Consider the following 21,183-nt stretch of genomic DNA (forward strand, 5'->3'; position numbering starts at 1 on the left):
CCCGAGCGTCAGGCCCTGCTGCTCACAGTCCGTCTCCGCAAAACGAAAGCAGAGCCTGAGAAATGAGAATGGATGCCGGTAGGCTTTAGGGTTCCTTGGAAGGACAGGTTGTAGCACCGGCCGCTCATCACGGACAGCTGTCCCTCGGTCGTGCGTGACCCAGCTCCTAGGCCACGGTGCACGCAGAGCGCTTTCCCTCTGTGTCCTTGAGAGGTGGTAATTTTCTAAAGTGAGTTTACTACCAAGAGGCTCAAGTTTCAAAAGTGGAGCCCAGCAAAGAATGCAGCCGTAGAGGCCCCACCTTGAGGCCAACTTAAGACCCCCGGCCGCTTTCGGGCCCCGGGCTGGCAGGTGCTGCCCTCAGTGTGGACAGTGCAGCGGCAAACAAATCCCACCCTGCCCACACGGCCGGCTGCCTGTACCCTTCGCAGCTGAGCCCAGGGCTGGGGGTTAGGAAACACCGGAGTGTAACCCAACAGGCCGGCAGGCCGGCAGGGAACCGTCCCCTCTCAACAAGACAAATGAGACGATCGGGGCGCAGCACAGCAAAGAAAGCTCCTTCGTGCCCCCTTAGGAGAAGCTACGCTCAAACAGCACCTTCCAGGGGCCGGATCATGAGGCTGGCTCTGCTGTGAAGTCAGTAGTTTGTCGAGGCCCGCGTTCTGTTAAGGCTGTGCTTCGCCTGCCAGGTGGCCGCAGCTGCAACCCCACATGGGCTCCCCCGAGCTTCCAGTCTTGCCTTGGTCCTTGCAGCTGTCGATTTCCCAAGAGGCCCCTGGAGGCCGAGGGACCCCAGGGACAGGGACTTTGACTCACAGGTCTGAGCAAAAGAAGTTTTCCAGGTGAGAGTGGACAGAGAGAAGGCCCCACGGGGGCAAGATAAATGGGGACAGAAGCTGGGGTGCCCTGGGAGCCGAGACAGGGCCCTCGTGGGTGGCCCCTTCGTGCAGCTCTCGGGGACAGGCTGCCCAGCACCCCAGGGTTCCCCACTTCTCAGAGGCTGGGGTCCAGTTGTGCCCAGTGGCAGAGCCCTCCTGCCCAGAGCCCCTCTCAGCACAGAACCAGCAGCAGCTAAGACTGTGTCATGGAGTCAGGGACCTTGGCCCACGCTGGGAACCCCGGGCACTGGGGCTTCCTGGTCAGTAAGGGCCCAAGGCCCAGAAAATTGCCTGCAGTCATTGGAAGCAGGTGGAATGTTGGTTCCTATTTCATGTTACATTGTTTTCTAACACTAAAAACTTACCCAAATAGTCTGTGAAGTCACTAGCTGGGTTTCTGAGCATGCTAGGAAAGTGTGTTTTTCATGTATTTAATTTTCTTAGCATTTATGGAAATCTGTGGACTATCCTACCTTCACAAGAAAAGAAGTGAGGGAGAATGAAAGGGAGAACTCAAACCTTCCCTATTTTTGTGCCCTATTTACCTTTAATGTTGAGGCACGGTGATGCAGAAGAGCCCAGAGTAGGGGTTCAGGGTCCAGCCCCAGCTCTGACATAAATCCAAGTAGCCGCTAGCAAGTCCCTTCCCTTCCTTGGACCTCAGTTTTTTTGTGTTTATAATAAGGAGGCGGTACTAGCTCCTCCCACGGCCCTTTCTCTGCTAGTCTGAGATTTCTGCCCGCCGACCACACCGGCCGCGCCGGGGCGGTGGTGGGAGCGGGCCGGCGGGCCTGACCGGGCTGTGCGTCTGTTGCCTGACCTGGGGCTGCCACAGAGAAATTGGTGAGGCAGAGGTGGGAGCAGGCTGTCTTGAAGGGGGGTCTGCTGGCACCGACAGGCCATGAAATCGGCGCAAAGGAGTACCAGCCACAGCTTTGTCAGGACCCTAAGTTCCAGGGAGTGGTGCTGTATATAAATGTGTTTTTTTAAAAAAAGAGCTAGCCTTTGCCTTTCTGGCATGATCTGATCCATCTGATTTGACTAGTTGACAAAAACGACCAAGGGAGACTCTTGCAGAACAGGGAAGACCAAATGTAGGTCAGAGCCAAGGCTAGCATTCATTTGAAACCTTGTGTCGGTGGCCCGCCCGGGGCGCCCTAGGGCAGAAGCGCGTGTCCAGGAGGATAGCCTTGGGATCGCAGAGCCCTCGTCCGCTGTAGTGGTTCACAGCCCTCTGGCACTTTCTCCCCATGCTGCCCACATGCCACCTGCTCATCTCACGTCACCTTGACCGGTGCCTGTACCCCACACAGCCAAACCGCAGTGTCAAGTATGCCCCGTGTGGCATGTGACCCTACTTGGGAGCTAGCCGCTGGGGACAGGGGAGCATAACCATGGCCGTGTTTGCTCCTCGCAGGCCTCAGTGTGGGGAACATGTTCTACGTCTTCTCTGACGATGGCATTATCATCCTGCACCCCGTGGACTGTGAGATCCAGAGGCACCTCAGACCCACGGAGAAGATCTTCATGAGCTATGTAAGTGTCTGTGCCTGCAAGTCGGCCTTCCGTGATGGCCCTCTTGACTTCCGAGACTCCATTTGCTGCATGTGGTATAGTTCCACATGCGTTCCAAGGCTCCAGAAAGTCCACGGGAGGCTAAGAGTTGAAGGTCTCATTCCTTGATTGGGCCTTCAGTGCACAGAGCCCTCGGTGAGGCCTAAGGCTTACAGGTGGGTTTCTCTTCTCCCCAAGTTCATAGAGAAAGGATGGCGACAGCGGTGTGAACAGACAGCCCAACGGGTGCTGCTAGAAGGAGGTGCAAGGTGCACTGGGACACTGAGGGGCGAGGCCTCTCCAGACCCAGGGAGGACAAAGTCAGAGAAGGCTCCTGAGCAGGGGACCCCTGGGCTCAGTTGTGAAGAAGATGTAGGAACTGGGGATGGGTTTCTAAAGGGACTGTCATGAACATGGCAAAAAGTGGCATAAAATGTCTTGTCACATCCGGGGAATCGCAAATACTTGGTCTGACTGAGATTAGGATGACTGTAGGTCAGGGTCAAAGCTAAGGAGTTTTAATGGTAGATCTTAAAAGTTCTGGGGACCCCTGGAGGACTTCAAGTGAAGCAAGGCCCTGGTGGGGCTGCTTTAGAATACGTGCGGGGCCCCAGTGAGGGTAATGATGAGCAGGACTGGATTGGAAGCCCAGAAGCAGGTGCAGAGGCTGTTGCGAGCATCCAGGTGAGAAAGGGTAGTGACCTAGCCAAGCCAGGGGCAGTGACAATGGGAAAAATTGAGTAGGTTGTAGTGTTATTCACAGGTAAGATCAACAGGCACCACAAGGGTCATCCAGGGTCTTGCTAGGAGGGGCAGAGTACCCTTCACTCAGGAGGAGGAGAGGCAGGTTAGGGGGACACAGTTCATTCTCTTTCACTCTATGAGGCCCTCTACAGAGGCCACATTCTCCATCTCGTGCTGGGGATCCCAAAAGCAGAGCAGATAGGCTCCTCATCAAGGAGACGAGGGTGGCCTATGATGTAGTGAGTTTGAGATGCCCATGGGACACAAGCATAGAAACATCCAGAAGATGGGGACGGGGAGGGGATGGGCCGTAGTGGGCTGGAAAGTTGTCGGCTCTCTGGCAGGCAAAAGAAGTAGCTTTAAGGAAGCCTGGAGAACATGGATCACAGAACCTAAGGATAGCCAAGTTTACAAAAGGAAGGGCTCCTCAACAAGTCAATAGAGGAGGTGAGCTGCGAGGTTCTCAGGGGCCCCCGAGGAACAAGGGGAGAGAGCATGAAACACGAAAATGCCCCAAGCATCAGAGGTGCTATGAAGCATGAGGCCAAATGCAGAGCTGCCATGCCACATGGACAGAGGCCACAGAGATGACTGCTGGTGGCGGGTCCAGGAAAGCCTTTCTAGCCCTCCAGACCCAGCTGTCCACAGGCGTCCCCTAGACGGTGCTTCCTCACCCAACCCCACCCCAGGGCTCTGTCCCTCCCATTGGTTTCTCTCTGGGCCTTGTGTTGGTGGTTGCCTGCATAAGGTAGACCCTTAGCTACTTGATGGTAAAATTACATTAACCCAAAAGAGTCCTCTGCAGGCCCTGCTGGGCTTCTCCTCGAGGACACGCAGTGAAGGAACTGGTGAGCAGCGACGGGCCTGGAGCTCGTGTGGAAGTGGGCCATGCCCAGGCGGGTTCCTGCAGCCAGCTTGTTGCATTGCTGTGCTGGCTCTTGGTAGGTCTCAGGCTCTTGCATCTCTCACATTTGTAGCTCTGGAACAGCTGTTTTCTGGGCTGTTTCATTTGAATTAATCATTTTTTAGATGTGCTACCCTTGATGAATTTTCCTTCCACGTAGTAGCCGTGAAACCATCTAGAAAGAGTGGTCCTAGTTAATTTCTAGCAGTTAGGTTTAAATAATTGCACCCTGTCACATGGGCACTAATTTCTCATAGATTTGCAATAACCTGTAGCTCAAGGGAAATCTCTGAAAACGTAACCACGACTCACATTTCCTAAAAAGCCAGAACAAGTCACAGTAGGGGAGGCCCCACAGGCCTTTCAGACAGCGCAAGACCACGGTGAACTAAGCAACAGTCCCAAACAACCGTGTTCTCCTCTAGAAAATGCCCCACCATCTCCCAAGAGGGTTACCGTGAAGCGAGCCTCTGGTCAAAGCACTGAGCGAGTAGGAGATTGGTGCGTCTTCTCTCGGGTGTCTCTGCTGGATGAGGGGTCCGCTCTGGGCAGTGGGAAGCAGCACATGTAGGCAGGGGCACAGGCACCCCTGGGTTCACATCCCACCTCTGTCACTCAGCAGGACTGAGTGGCTTTAGACAAGTGACCTAACGCCTCCAAGCCTCTGTTTTCTCACATGTGAATGGGGGTGGTTGTGAGGATTGAATGTGATGCCGGGCAGTGACCAGGGTAGAAGGTGACAGTTCTGCCCCAAAGCTATTGCAGTCATTTAGGGAAGACCTGGAAAGTAGATGAACTCAGGGAATGAGGAGGCCATCTCCGAGGTCCTTGGTGACTCATTTGTGGCAGACTGTAGGGGAGAAGGAAACAGCACGGGTGATGGCCATGCTCGGTCCTGGCTGGCCAGCTGCTGATGAAGACCCGGCGGGACGGGCAAGTGTGGAAGAGAGGAACAGCTTGGGGGTGGCTGGCTGAGTATGAGGGGGCTGTGGGAGAACCAAGCGGGCACTGGAGAAGGTGGTTCTGAGCTAAAGACACAGATCTGGGATCCATCTGCATCTGGGCTTTGGCTAAAGTCAGGGCAGTAGACGAGACCGCCAATGGTGTGTGTGAGTGGTTTGAGTTGGGTACCTGAACAGAACCCTGAGGGTCAGTAGTTACAGGACGGGCAGACCAAGAGGGACCACAAGGAGACTGAGACAGAGCTGGGCCAGAGTCATGATGAAACACATGAGACTATATCACAGAAGATAAGGGAAAAGATGGTCCCCATTTTCAATCATTTATTCATTCAACAAACATATTTGAGGCACCCATTCTATGTCAGGCACTTTACTAGGTACTAAGGATATAGCAGTGAAGTAGACAGACAAAGAGCCTGCTGTCACAGAACATTCTAGTAACAGAAGAGAGCCTAAACAGAGGTAGACAAATCAGTGCACGAAGTTAAGTGGAAATGACAAACGCAGCCAGGTACAGGGGTGAGGCATGTTGGCAGTGCTAGGCCAATGAAGAGAGGCAGGAGGGTGGCACAGGGAAGGAAAGCAAGCACGCCATGTGCATGGAGCACAGTGGGTAAGGGAGAGAAAGGCCGAAGGTCCGAGGAATAGCAGGAGCCAGAGGGGAGAGGACCTGGTAGACTTCCGGAAAGACTTGGATCCTCTTCTGAGCAAGAAGGAATGTTAATGGAGTGGAGGGTGTTGAGAAGAGGAGGGAGGTGGGCAGACTTACAGTGATGCCCATGGATTCTGTGTTGAGACAGGTTGGCGGGGGTGGCCAGGGTCGAATCGAGTACAACCTGGGTGCTACCCCAGTGCCTGAGCAACAGTGTGGCCTGAGCCCAGGTGATGGAGGTGGGAGCAGTGAGGCAAAGTCAGATTCTGAACGTATTTTGAAGGCAAAGCTGAAATGATTTTTGATGCACCGGATGAGGGCTGAGGGGATGAGGAGAAGAGGACTCAAAGATGGCCGCAAGGGTTTTGGTCTAAGGAAGTAAAACAGTGGAGCTGCCATTTTGTTAAGGGAATGAGCAGGATTGGGAGGTAAAATTGGGTGTTGATTTTGGACTCACAAGTTTGAGGTGTACAGCAAACAGCCAAGTAGAATTAGGTGCTTGGCTGCTTAAGTCTGGAGTTTGGAGAAGAGGCTCTAACTAAAGATACAAATTTGGGAGTTGTAAGCATGTCGATGGTATCTGATGCCATAGGTTGGGAAGAGATTAGCAAAGGGAGTGGATTTTGGAAAGGAAAAGTCTTTGAGTGACCCCTGTGTGTTCCAACCCACAAAGATGGCAAACTGAGCAGGATCAAGCAACAGAGAAGGCCCAGCCCCTGGGGCGGGGTGGGTGGGAGAAGCAAGGAGTAGTCAGCAGAGTCAGATGACACCCCAAGTTCAAATAAAAAGGTGACACAGGTTTAATTTAATAAATGAGAAGTATAGAATATTGAGCTCGGTGGGAACGCTGCCGGCTCTATGGTGAGGAAGCAGAGAGGGTAGGTCACTCTTTTGGAAGTCTGGCCATGGACAGAAGTTTTTATATGATGGGGATGCAGAGAGGGGGAAGTTCGCACACAAGGGGGGAAGAAGGCAGGCCTGGCGGCTGCTGATAAAAAAAAAAAAAAAAAAACACAAAGGGAAGTTCCAGCCTCATAAGTGGGAGGAGGTGGAAGGTGGAGGTGGGAACAGAGGGACAGGGGAGGGTGAGGGGAGAGGAACCCACACATGGCAGGGGGGCCGGGGGATTAAGAAGATATATGGCAGCCTATCTCCTTTACAGGAAGAAATCTGTCCCCAAGGGGAAGGAAATGCCACCCAGCCGTGCCAGTGGGCCTCGGCCGTGAACGTCCGGCACCGGTACATCTACGTGGCTCAGCCAGCACTGAACAGAGTCCTCGTGGTCGACGTGCAAGCCCAGAAAGTTCTACAGGTACATCTCTCTAAGGGAGTGAGGGGGGCTTCCGGTTCTGGGGCACAGCCTGCCACAGTCCTCTTGGCTTTCTGCACCCTGTCCAGCTCCTTGGAGAGGTGGTCAGACTGGGGACCAGGGCTGGAGAGCAAAGAAGGTTCACGTGCAGCTACTCAGCAGTACTGATGGCCTACTATGTGCCAAGCACTGTTCTAGGGTCTTGGAAAACAGCCATGAATGAGCAGTCAAGTCCTAGATCGTATATTCTAGTCTGGGAGGCAGACCGTAAATCAGAATGTTAGAGAACTCTAAATGCTAAGTGCTATTTACAGGTCAGATGTGACAGAGGAATTGGATGACTGTTTCAAATCGGCCCTCGCTCTGGAGGTGAACAGATTCTGAGATCCAAATGCCAAGTGGGATTCCCATTCTGGGAGCAGAGGGTGGGCCGGGGGGCGCTGGAGGACAGTGAGGAGTGGGGAGAACAGGGAATGGTGAAGGGGGAGGTAAAGCACAGCCCAAGCCACGAAGGGTTTTCATCCGGGGAGTGACCTCATCTGACTTAGATTATGAAACAGTCAGGCTCTGTTAAGAACCAATGGCAAAGCACAGCAGCATCGTGGCTACTGAAATAATTCAGGCATGAACTGCAGACGGCCGTGGAGGTGGCAAGAACTGATCGGCTTCTGGATAGATTTTAAATGTGGAAAGATTTTCTGCTGCGTTGAATGTAAGTTTGAGAGAGGGGAAATCAGGTTGTTGGGAGTTTTCTTTACCTTGAGGAACGGTAGAATGGTGATGCCATTTACTGTGTGTGGTGGATTGAATAATGGCCCCAAGATGCCCAGAACCTATGACTGTCACCTTCTTGGGCACAGGGGACTCTGCAGAGGTGATTAAGGATGTGTAAATGGACCGTTACCGGGGATGACCTGGATGAGCCCTACCTCCTACCTCAATGCAAGTGCAAGTACCCGTAACAGAGGGAGGTAGGGAGAAATGTGCCTGTGTAGGGGTGGGAGTATCTGCATCACTGAAGTAGGCAGGAGTCAGTGGAATCCAGGGCAGAGAAGTAGAGATGCCGCTGGGAGGACTGAACCACACCGGGCTCTGCTGGCTTTGAAGATGGGGGAAGGGGCCGTGAGCCAAGGACTGCAGTGCTAGAGGCTGGCAAAGTCAAGGAAACACACTCTTCCCTGGAGCCTCTAGAGCGGGCACTGCCCTGCAGCCGTCCCTGTTCAGCCCAAGGAAATTAATTTTGGACTTTGAGCCTCCAGAACTGTAAGAGAATTAAATCTGTGTGGTTTTAAGCCGCTCAGTTTGTGGCACTAGGTTATCATAGCAACAGGAAAGTAATGCACTCTATAGAGACTTCAGGAAAGGCAGGGGTGCAGGCCATGGAGCAGGAAGACGAGAAAATTAGGAATTTGGGTTTAGACCTGCCAAGTGTAAACTGCTATTATAAATGTTAGTTGGGTCGCCTTGGTGATTTCTTCAGTTGAGTGTACGACTCTTGATTTCGGCTCAGGTCATGATCTCGGGGCTGTGGGATTGAGCCCCATGTCAGGCTCTGCACTTAGCAGTGAGTCTGCTGCTCCCTCTCCCTCTGCCCCTCCTCCCCACTCATGCTCTCACATTCTCTCCCTAAAATAAATCTTAAAAAAATAAAAATAAAAATGTAAGTAGAGATGTCAAATAAGCAATTGGATAAACAGGTCTGGAGGCCAACAAGAGATCTAGACCAGAGACGTCAGTGTGGGTATCGTCACCATACCAACTGTTAAATCCAGAGAAGTGGATGAAATCACTGAAGGTAATACAGGTAGAGAAGAGGTCAAGGTTGGAGCCCTGAGGCACTCCAACACTTAAAGATCAGGAAGAAGAGAAGAAGCCAACAAGGAGACCAAGCAGGAGGAGCCTGAAAGGTAGGAGGAAAATTGGGGCTGGAGGAGGAGAGTTGAGGGTTCCAGAAACCAAAAACAAGAGTGTTTTAAGGAAGAGTTTGCAGTTAGTGGTGTCTGATAGCTGAGCATTTGCAGATCATGGATCCTAAGAATCAACCATTGGATTTGGTATCCCATGGATCACCTTGGCAGGAGCAGATAACATGATCGTAGAATACAAGCTTGAGGTCATACAGATGGTGAATACAGACAAGCATTTTGAGGGGGTTTGCTATAAATATGAGTAAAAGGAGTCAAATGAGGCAATAGGTAAAAGAGCATACTGAAGAAGCTTCTTTAGAATAGGTGACATTACAGCATTTGTATGCATGTATGTATGTAATGCTGGGGGCGGGGGGGGGGGACTCCCACACATCTTCCCTTTCTTCTGCATCACTGAAGTAGGCAGGAGTCAGTGGAATCCAGGGCAGAGAAGTAGAGATGCCAGCTTTGGATAAAAGCACATTCTTTCATATAACAGAAGGAAATTGAAAATATTCAAGTACACTTACAAAGAGGTGACAGTTAACAATTGGTGGCAGGTGGATGAACATTTCTTGTGGTTGCTTTTATTTTCTCAGTGAAATAAGAAGGAAAATTATCACCCAGCCTGGAGGTTTGAAGAGAGAGGTGAAGGGTGCATTTGAAATTGAACTGACCAGGGCACTGTGCTAGGACTGCTGGGTGAAAGCAAAGGCCCACTGAGGGCTTGCGGATGTAAAGAGAAAGTGAGGCCAGTGAGCAGGGTTGTGGTTTTTCTTCCCAGCAATGCCCCAATGCATGCTCATTGTAGGGGGGAAAATGTGGATGTAACCAGGGTTTTGGTTTCTCCAGGCCAGTTGGGCAGAAGGCTTTCTGTTAGTGATTTTTCTGGCCAGTGAACATACTCTGAGTAATTTCAATCCTTTGAAATTTGTTGAAGCTTGCTTTATGACCCAGCTTAGAATCAATGTGGATAAAAATGTTTCATTTGCACTTTAAAAGAATGTGTGTTCTAATGGTAGGTACGGTATTCTGTATACATGTCAATTATGTCAAGATTGTTCATTGCGTTGTTCAGATCTTCTAAGTCATCTTTTTAAAAAGATTTTATTTATTTATTTGACAGAGACACAGCAAGAGAGGGAACACAAGCAGGGGGAGTGGGAGAGGGAGAAGCAGGCTTCCCGTGGAGCAGGGAGCCCGGTGTGGGGCTCGATCCCAGGACCCTGGGAACCCAACCCGAGCTGAAGGCAGATGCCTAATGACTGAGCCACCCAGGTGCCCCATAAGTCATTTTTTTCTTTGTCCACTTAGTCTATCAGCTGCTGAGCAGTGTTGGAGTCTCACACCGTGATTGTAGGTTTATCTAAATTCCATCCATTTTTGCTTTAAAACTGTAGTAACTTCCTGGGGCAAAGACTTCATTCTTACAAATTCTATTTCTGGCTATGCTTCTTGCCTGAAAGTCTGTTTTTGTCTAACTTCTTTTGATTAGTGTTAGCTGTATTTTTTCTGTCCTTTCACTTTCAACCTTTCTATGTCCATATATTTAAAGTGGTCTTTTTTAAAGCCACATGTGTTTGGGTTTTAGCCTTTATCTAGGATAATAATCTCAGTCTTTTACTTGGATCATTTGATCCATTTATATTTAATGCAGTTAATTATATAGTTAAATCCACCATCTTACTGGTTTCTTATTTGACCTACCTGTTTGTTCAGCTTTTTACTCTCTTTGGATTGGTCAATTATTATTATTCTGTTATTGTTAGGACTGCCACAGAGATTATAACATGCATCCTTGCCTCAATACAGTCACATATAATTTATGACTTCACTTCTCCAATAACGATAGAACCACGTAACAGTAACTCCTCTCCTGCCTTTTGCATGATGGTGGGAATAAATTTTATCTCCATATATATAATTGAACCCCACAAGACCTGACTTAATATTATTTTGTACACTTGGTAGTCATTTATATTCACCCACCTATTTACTTTTCTCACTGCTCCTTATTCCTTCCTGAAGTACACAGTTTTGTCTGGGATCATTTTCATTGTGACAAAATCATTGTGACAAAAGACTTTTTTTTTTTAAGATTTTTTATTTTTATTATTTATTTGACAGAGAGACACAGCGAGAGAGGGAACACAAGCAGGGAGCCCAATGTGGGACTCGATCCCAGGACCCTGGGATCATGACCTGAGCTGAAGGCAGTCGCTTAACCGACTGAGCCACCCAGGCGCCCGACAAAAGACTTTTTTAAATAGTTGTTTTAGTGAAGATCTGCTGGCAACACAGTTTTTGTTTGTTTGAAAAGACCCTTATTTGCCCTTAATTTTTAAAGACTATTCACTGGACATAGAATTCTACCCTGACAATTCTACTTGCTCAGCATTTTAAGATGCTGTTCCACTGTCTTCCATTGTTTTGTTGATAGGTCATGTATCATATTTTTTTCTGACTACTTTCCAGATATTCTCTTTGATCTTTAGCAGTTTTACTTTGATGTGCCCAGGGATGATGTTCTTTGTATGTATGTATTCCAATTTGGAAGTTTTAGTGGTTCTTGAATGTGTGGATTGATACCTTTCATCAGACTGGAATTGTCTCTTACCTCTTCTTCAGAAACTTAAAAAAAAAAAAAAGAAAAAGTTAGACATTTCAACTGTGTCCCACATATCTTTCACTCTTTTTTTCCCATCCTTTTTCGGTCTCTTCATGCTTCAATTTTAGTATGTTCTATCAACTTGTCTTTCAGTTCACTAGTCCTGTCTTCTGCTATGCCTAATACGGATTTAACAGAACCTATTTATTGAGTCTTAATTTCAGGTATTACATTTCTACTCATTTTACTTCTGTATATAAATTTGTAATTATCTTTTCATGAATCGCTCATGGGTCTGTTTCTCTTGTATTTTTTAGTAGTCTTTAGTCATATAGTCTGTATCTTGTAATGCCTAGTAATTTTTTAAATCCCCCAACATTCCATATATAAAAAAGATAGACTTGAGAGGGCTCTCACCCACCGAAGAGGCTTTACCCTTTCCTCTGCTAGGCAGAGAAAGTAGAGAATCACTTTAATCAAGTACTTAGTTGAATCAAGGCTGAATTGAAGTTTTTTAAGGCTTATTCTGTCTCTGATTCATTCCTAGTCCTAGAAGTTAGCCCTTCAGGGTTTTTAACTGAGACCTTGTATATTCTTCAGTATCTTTTTCTTTTCCCCTCCATATCGTTGCTCCTCAGCCTATTGAGACTGCAGAACACTGTTCTGAATTTAAGAGATTATTGGTTTAGCTCTTCAGCCTCCAAACTCCACCACACCTCAGAATGAGAATATGAATTATGATAGGAGACATGTAAATAGAAAGGGGAGAGAAGGCTACAGTCTAAACACTAGGGAAGTTCTGCTGTGAAGAGGGCAGCTGGAAGAGAATGAGTAATCAAGAGAGTTTTGAAAAGAGAGAGACCAAGAAACTAGAGACAATGTCAAGACGCTATTATTGCTGGTGGGTTACGAAGCTCTGGGTACAGGAAGACTGTGCCAGATCCTGAAGCCTTTAGCAAATGAAGGGAAGCAACCAGGAAGCTGGCAGATGCTGGGATCTTCAGGGGCTTTTTAATGCAAGCAAGAAAGGGAAGGGGACTTCAAAGATTGTAATGAAGGGCGAGGAAATATATGCGAGCAGGGAGGGGCAAAATTAAGAGTCCAGTTTTGTGTTTGTTGAGGTCATCCACAGAGGAATGAGTTCTAAAGTCCTCAGAGTACAGCAGGTTATCTGCAGCCATGCAATTGGATGAACTCACCCACAGAAAGGATTTAGAAGAAGGTCAACAATGGAGACCTGAGACATGCTGGTATTTACAGTCAGAATGAGGGGGGAGAGGGGAGGCTGAGAGACTAGAACGTTTCTGGAAGGGAATAGTTAACCATGTGGAGTCGTGAATTGTCAAATAAGAGGAGGATCACCAAGTGATTTCTGAGTCTGACATAAAGTTCTGGAAGAGGTCAGTGGAGCGATGAAGATAGACACTTGGTGGGAATGTTAAAGAAAAGCAGATTCAGGAACTCCACAGACAGTTCTTCAGAGACATTTTGACCAATGGGGGTAGAGATGGGCAGCCAGTGACAAGAAGGGCAGGGGTCACCATCCAGTGGTATGAGTCTAATGGAAGAGAGTTTGGGAACGTATAAAGCTACATTATAAAAAAAGCAGAGAAGTAGAAAACCGTCTCCATTGGAGAGGGCCACAGGAGAGCCTCTGTTCTAGAGGGGTAGTGGAGTTGCAGTTATAGCAGTAGAAAAGAAAAAAGAGTGTCTGCCTGATCCTACAGTGTGGGTCCCAGAGACTCCAGTGCAAGGATGTACAGAGAGAAGCTGTGCCAAGCTAAGAGACCGGGGATAAGCGATGATCTCAAAGTCAGTCTCAGATGGCACAGGAGGAAGGGCCAACTCACCAGAATCTCAGCCTCAGAACTACCTGGGGAAGGACACTGAGAGTTCTAGGGGCCCAAAATTCTGGGAGCAGGGACCAGAGTGCCCTGCAGCTGATTCTTGAGTGGAAAATGTAAACCCTCTGGGTTTGGGCTTTTGCCAAGATGGTCTGGGTCCCCTGTAAGTAAAATCATGCAAGAAGTTTTTAAAAGGGATTCAACTGCTGGCCTCTAAAGAAAACCAGAAGGGAGGCTTGGGCCCTGGCTTCCCAAGCAGGCTCACTGCCAAGGCTGCGAGGTTGGCTTCCCACTCACCTAGGCATTACAGTCATGTACACAAAGGCCAGAAGTGACCACTGTATCAGCTTATAACAATGATGACCCACTTGTACGTATTTTTTTTCAAGTCCATAGGTGTGGACCCTCTGCCAGCTAAGCTGTCCTATGACAAGTCTCATGACCAAGTGTGGGTCCTGAGCTGGGGGGACGTGCACAAGTCCCAACCGAGCCTCCAGGTATGTTGAACACATGGAGACCCACACTCACCCCACAGGAATAAAAGATGCTGTTCCTGTCTCATAAATGTCTCTTGCTTCCCTAGGTAGCTAATCACATTTATCCAAAAATCCAGGCTTGAGGACGGAGTGGCAAACAGCCTTGAGCCAAAGCCCCTCACAGACCATTTCCAAAGTAGCTTCAGCCAGGCCTACCTTTAAGGACAATAATCCTGATGATGGGTAAGATTGTGATGTCAGGACAACCAGACTGTGGCTCCCAGGCCCCACCTCTCCTGAGCAAGGGCGTTCTGCACCTCGGGCTGGGCAGGCTCGAGAACAGTGTCCAAGCAAGTATTCAGGGGGTCCCTTAAGGAAGGAAAAGTAGCGGTAATTATGTCCATAATGGAAGCACGTTTATTGAGTGCCTATAGTACTTTAGGGCACAGGAAAGTTCAGTAATGTGCCCATGGTCCAAGCCAGGCAGCATGGCTCTAGGGCCCGATATTCAGCCACGGCCCTGTATTGCCTCTTGGAAACAGTTTGGGCCCAAGAGCTCTGTGGGATTGCCCCATCCACCAATGGGAGAAGGTACCACCATCCCTGTGTGGAGTGTTTCATCAGGGATACATTCGAGGATTGAGCCCTAAGAAAAGTGATGTGAATGCCTGAATTCTCCCAGCAATCTACACAGAACCATTCTAGATGCACAGAAAAGAAGTTAATTCGTTTCCCACATTGGGTGCCTCAGGACAGTAGGGTTTCATTCTCTCTCAGAGCCCCAGCTGAGAAGAACTGCAGATGGAGCCCAGGTCACCATGTTCTCAAGACTGGGAAGGGCCGCCCGGGTCTTCTACAGAAGCTTCGTCCAGGGGACTGACTGCCCGCTTGCCTCTTCCCTCCTGGGTCAGGAGACGATCCTGCTTCACCTCCTCTAAATGGAGACTATTGTCATTTAATGGATACCATCACCCTGGGGCCAAGTGAGCTGACCAAAAATCCCCCTTAGAGGGTCTAGGAACCTGAATAAAGCTCATTCAGAGCATAAGCCCATGGAAATCATAACTTTTATTGGTCCTTCTGGCAGCTCCAGGAAAGCCTCTGACGTAATTCAACGGGAGGGGCCACAAAAAAATTTTTTTTTCTGAAACCAAAAATGATTTCCTAATTTAACAGCAATGAGTTGAGAAACGGAAAGAAAAAGCATCAGATGGGCACTGGATTTCTCACCTGCTGCAGGACCATGGAATCTACAGGACTCTATTCCCAGCCCAGATATCCTCTACCGGGCAGGACCGAAGAAAACGTGTGTATAAGAATTCAGAGACAGCATCACTCACCACCCCCTCTGAGGAACAGATCTGAGGAAAGATCCCAGACAAACACCAGATGAACCAGATCAGAGACCTCAAGATGAAGAAAGATAAAGAGGAGACAGTCGCAAACAATGAACCCAGAGAGGAAGTAAGATGGATGAGGACAGACTCCCTGGAAATAGTAATCAGTGCTAAATAAGGATGTCTGAATGAGAAATCCTGATACCAGTCTGTAATGGAAGATAAATTATTTCAGTAAAAATAAGCATAGGGAGTGGAGGAAAGAGGAAGGAGTACAAATAATTAGAAATACCTTATTGGGATAAGAGAAGGTTCGGAGAATGCTGTTGGAAAGTAGCAGCTGGGAAGTGATGGTCTCATCATTCCACGTATGACAAACTGATTTCTCTTGAAAGCAGAGGTGATCGGACTGGGTTAGGAAGGAAGGAAGGAAACTAGAACTTGTTGATGAGAAACACACATGCCGCAGAAAGAAGAAAAGGTTGCATTTAAAGGGGCGGGCATGGTGAGGACAGGTGAACAAGAATGTATTCAGAGTGCCACTCATATGAGTAAGGCACTAAAAACAGCAGAGAGATACTATGGGATGAACACCCGAGAGACATCAAGCACCATTATTAACAACTAAATGTCTCAAGAGTGATTTAAAATAAAGGAAAACTTGATTAAAAATGCACTTACATTGTACAAAGAAGATGAAAGAAGGATGTGGGAAAACTGAATGACACAACTTGGTTTAATATAAACCCTGCATCAGCAAAACCGTTTTTTCACACGTCCACATCCGCACAAGTGTATCAGTAACTATAAAGGAAACAACTCCTGTAAACGTAGATGTGAGAGGCAACAGTATCTGATAATTAGAAATAATTAATATATGACCTAATAAGAAAACACTCCTTTATAACGGGTGGATCAAAAGGGAAATTACAAACTGTCTCAAAGGCAATGATAAAGCGATTGTTCCACATCAAGATCAACGGGAGACTGAGAAGTCTGTGCACATGGGTATCTGTGTCTTAAAAGCCTGAAGAAGAAGTACTTTTGTTAAGAAATGAGCACAAGACCAGAGTGGTAAGAAGGAGTAAGAAGACTGAAATTAATAGAAACAAAAGAACAAAGAGAGAAACAGAAATACTTCACAAGCCTGATAAAGGTAGACAAAACGAGGAAGGAGGAAAAGAATATTACTGTAAATACAGGAGGATAAAAATTATTGGGAAATAATACATCACTAATCTGGGGCAGCAAATTTGAAAACCTTGGAGAAGTGAATGATTGCTTGCAAAATGTAGGAAAAAAACCAAACTGACCTGGAGCACCTGGCTGGCTCTGTCAGTAGAGGTGCGACTCTTGATCTCGGGGTTGTGAGTTTGAGCCCCACGTTGGGTGTAAAGTCAACCTAAGGAAACAGAAGCCTGAAATAGAACAATAATTATAGGCTTTTTGTGTTAAGAGCTACCACAGAAAAGTGTGAGGCTGAATTTTATCAAACCTTCCAACTATAATTTTAATATTATTTGAACTATCTTAGACCACAGGGAGGAAAATGTACAGTTTGTTTTAAATAGCCACCATCATTTTAATTATAAAAGCTGACTGAAACTTGTATAAAAAAACAAAGCTGAGGTACCTGGGTGGCTCAGTCGTTAAGCGTCTGCCTTCGGCTCAGGTCATGATCCCAGGGTCCTGGGATCGAGCCCCACATCGGGCTCCCTGCTCAGCGGGAAGCCTGCTTCTCCCTCTCCCACTCCCCCTGCTTGTGTTCCCTCTCCCGCTGTCTCTCTCTGTCAATGAATAAATAAAATCCTTAAAAAAATAAAAATAAAGCTATAGACTAACCTCACTTACAAATACAGAAGCAAAATTCTCAACATGGTATTAAAAACAGAGTCCAAAACTAATGATGTAATGTATGGGGATTAACATAACAATAAAAAATTTAAAAAAAAATAAATTAAAAAAAATAAATAAATAAAAATAAAAACAGAGTCCAGCAGTGCACCTAAATGCAGAAAACCAAGTCCCAGGATACAATGATGGTTCACTCTCAGGAAATCAGTCAGTCTTGTCTTAACACAAACAAATGAAAACAGAAGAAAAAAAAAAAAATCCTAATATTTTCAATAAATGCTGAAAAGGCATTTAATTAAATACAGCAGACATTCTTAATAAAAATACCTAAAAACATGCAGAGAAAGGAAATTTCTTAATGAACACTATTTCCCAAAAACCAAGAGCAAATTTTGCCTCAAAGGCCAAACCCAAAAAGCATGTTGCTTACTATCAGGAATTAGACCATGATGTCTACCATCAAGCGCAAAGCCTAGGAACCTCGCTTTGACAAGTGCACAGATTGAATAAGCCTGCCTCCATCACTATGGGCTCGGGTTAAAGAAACCACGACTTGCAAACACTCCTGGAAATGTCACTAGCACAACCTGTGTGATACACAATCTGGAAATAACCGAAAGCCTCAGAGCAGTGCTTCCGTATCCAGCAACTTGACTTCTCAGAACCTACCCAAAGGCCGTGATCATGGGAATGGACAAAAATTTAGCCAGAACATTATGTGTTTCTGCATTGTTTACATGGGCAAAGCAAAAAATAATATCCTAGTGTTTCTCAATATCCAACACTGAGGAGCTGGCTAGACACAACTTTGCTGGGACAACTTGAAGGTGTTTCTAGAAACGAAGCCATTCCCTCAGCAGCCAGTTTTGGAAGCCAACGTCTTCTGGAGTCCCCCGGATCACTCCTTTGCCCGCCAGTCCCCAGCCCAACGAGGGCTCCCATCTCCACTGGTTCTGTCTACCCGCTGAGGGAGAAGCTCAGCCTTCAGGACCCCACACTGACAACCAAGTGACATTTCCTGGTATCTCGCCACCGATGTATGGCTCCTGAACCAAGCCCATAGAGCCAACAGAATTGAGGGGTTCAACGATTCTCTTTGGGGCACGAACGTGCCCAGGCACACTGCAGGACGCAAGGCCAAGAAGGAACTCAAGACGCATCGGAGAAATGAGGCGGGCAGCGCACATCAGCTCAATGGCCCGTGCTAGTGCGTTCTGATGAAGTCACCTCTGAATACAGGGTGTCAGCGTGCTGAGGCGTGAATGACACTGACCGCTGACAGCCTGTAATCTTCCATCTCTATGAGAAGCTAAAATGACAGGCCTGGTATCAAGCGGTGATTGTATGACTTCTTGGAATTCTCCAGCACTTTCCCTTAGACACTCCCAAGATCCAGTTTCCTCAGGCTGCTATTTTCTTAATGCCCAGTTCTAAGAGTTTTTTTCCCCCATGCACTTGCCACGGAAGTGTCATTTGGCCATTTTAAAAACCCACAGAAAAATAAGCTAATGCCATGTTACAATTTTGGAGCTGCCCCAAGGCTACAAATAAAAATCACAAGCCTCATCATTCCAATCCGGCATTCTGCCTGCGTGGCCCTCCCAAGGGAACCATGATCCAGAAAAGCCTCAAACCTCAACCCTGCCCGAGGAGGCAGGCCAGGTGGTGTTCATTTTCCCATAAAAGAAAGAGCCAGAAGGCAGACCTATTCTTTGAAGGTAAAAGCATCCAGAACTCCAAGCCTTGTGAGTCACAAAACCCCAAGAGACACTGTCCTCAGCCTCAGGCCGCACAAGTCTGGACCCTTCTTTCTGTAGACACAGCCACAATATCCAGATCAGGAAAAGTGTCTCAGCTGTGTGTTCAGGCTTGAGCCCCTGCTCTCCTGCTCAGAGGGTCTGGGCTTGACCTTGTGGACCTTCCTCCAAAATGGCCCACCAGCTGGCCAAGCCCCTCATCTGGCTGCAGGTCGGCCACCCTTCAGGGCACTGGCCTAGACATTGGGGGCTGATGAGCTCGTTCAGAAGACAAGGGGACACAGGCTGGCTGGCACGATGTCTCTGGCCTGGCCATGCCCAAGGCTAGGGTAGCTGCTGGACGGAAGCTCAGCCTGACCGCAGGGGGCTTCCTGGCAGGACCTCTAAACCACGCTCTCATTCCACCTAATCTCCGATAGCACGTGGCTCTCTTGTGCATCGCCGGCATGCTGCTCCCTGACACAGATCCACCAGGGATTTCCACACCGGACGACGGCTGCAGCCGCCTCCTGCCGACTCCACAGGGGCTTGGGTGTTACCTCCAGGGAAACAGAGGTAGCTATGCTCGGTCGCTCCCAGTGTGGACACAACCCAGTGCCTGATTGTTGATTTCTCACAGCAGGCCTTTCGGCAGCCAGACCCGATCCCCAGCATTCTAACTGCAAGCCATCTAAATGGCCTGAGCAGCATCTTGGAATGGCGTTTCTGCAGAATTCCTGCCTTCCCCAATAAATTATGGAGTCGCAGTTCCCAGAGAACACCTCTGTGAGCAGTACAGGACAGAGATTCCCAACAAACAGGCCCAGGCACCTCGCATCAAAGGAAAACAGGGAACCAGTAAATCTTTCCAGCATTTAACATTTTTGTGATTTAAAAGCTCTCTCTCTCTCTTTTCCCAGGGTGACCTGGATGCTGAGATGGTGGGATTCTCTGTTGTGGGGGAGGTGGTCTCTGAGCAGAGTGACCGTTCTGTTCTGGGGACCTCTCTGGGACGCTGTGCCTTCAGAGGGCTGACAATGTCCCGTGGGTTAGGATCAGGCCTGCCTGAGGAGGGCATGATTCGGGCATTCATATCTGTCCCACCACTTCCTCTCCCCAGGAGGACGAGTCCCTGCCTCATATTCCCAAGTAGCTCCCACTCTGCTCCTGCCCACCCCCCTCTCTGAAGCAGCCCGTCTGCTGAGGGTCCCTACCAGCACATGCAAAGGTTTCCAGGTTGCCCACCCCTACTGGAGTGGGCCCTCACCAGGACTCCTGCTCTGTGTTGTAGGTGATCACAGAAGCCAGCACTGGCCAGGGCCAGCACCTTATCCGCACGCCCTTTGCAGGAGTGGACGATTTCTTCATCCCCCCGACAAACCTCATCATCAACCATATCAGGTGAGACGGGCCCACAGTGCCCTTAAGTACCCCCGTAATCCAGCTCGGCCGTGCATTTGCCCACCGTGAGACCTGCTCCTTCTCTGTCTCTCCCACTCATGCTGAGTGGCCTTGGGCTCCCTCACGAGGGGACAGAGAAATGGACCCATCCTGAGTCTTTAATGGTCATAGTTCAGGTGCCTTCCTGCCACCCTCAGACGCCCATTGAGGACAGGAAGTCTCATCCTCAAGGTGAGGACAATAGAGGAAAGGAATCAACAGTGGTTAATGGATCACACTCTACTTATTAGACACATACAAAAAAAACTAGTCAAAGTGGTCTTGACCCCTTCTTACAGATGAGGAAACAGAGGCTCGGAGAAGCTAAGACCCTGGCCAAGTTCACACAGCCAGGAGCCCCCCGAGCAGCCATGCAGACGCCCAGCCGGGAAATGAGCCCTCCCAGTTGTCTGGTTTGTCAGCATCCAGAACAGCCTAATAAAGGGAGCCATGGTCCCAACTGCAAACCTCACCCCAGCCTGGCCCCTCCCCCTGCCTATTCACGTCAGAGAACCCCCAGCCCTGACTGGAAAGTCAGCACTGCCGAAGACTAAGCCTGCCCTCTTACCAAGGCACTGAGACCCAAAGGTCTCGGGGGCACTATTTATGCCTATCTTTTTTGTCTGACATCAAACACCTTTCTCCAAGAAGAAATGCCTCATTTTTGTACACTGAAACTGGACTTCTAAAATTAGGCCCAGCCATTTATCCAAGCCCAAGGAAGAAAACACCTCTTAATGAACCCCTCCCTGTAGACAGCACCTGGGGAGAGCTTCTAAGATGGCCCTAAAGGGTAAAAGCCCCCAAAGAAGCTGAATTCAGCCAGGAGTCCAGCAAACTTACAGGCTCTGCATTGTCTGTGTGTGGCTTTAATATGTGTGGCTGTAAGAGTGGGCTTCTCTTTCCTGTTCTTTCGTGCTCTGGCTTGTTAAGAATGCTTTAAAGAAGCTTTAAACTGGGCATCTCCTCACGCTGACG

The 21,183-nt window shown here is 48.4% G+C and overlaps 1 protein-coding gene across 1 annotated transcript in view; it reads left to right on the plus strand.

The window, feature by feature from the left end:
* The window catches only part of FSTL4 (follistatin like 4), a 394,520-nt gene that overhangs the window by 369,623 nt on the left and 3,714 nt on the right, over positions 1-21,183 (plus strand). The window contains exons 12-15 of the mRNA XM_032425320.1: positions 2,296-2,414; positions 6,857-7,006; positions 13,752-13,859; positions 20,057-20,166. Of these exons, the coding sequence (XP_032281211.1) occupies positions 2,296-2,414; positions 6,857-7,006; positions 13,752-13,859; positions 20,057-20,166 (487 nt within the window). The remainder of the gene's footprint in view (positions 1-2,295; positions 2,415-6,856; positions 7,007-13,751; positions 13,860-20,056; positions 20,167-21,183) is intronic.

This window comes from Phoca vitulina, unplaced genomic scaffold (assembly GCF_004348235.1).
Source record: "Phoca vitulina isolate PV1807 unplaced genomic scaffold, GSC_HSeal_1.0 scaffold32, whole genome shotgun sequence".
Classification (NCBI taxonomy): Eukaryota; Metazoa; Chordata; class Mammalia; order Carnivora; family Phocidae; genus Phoca; species Phoca vitulina.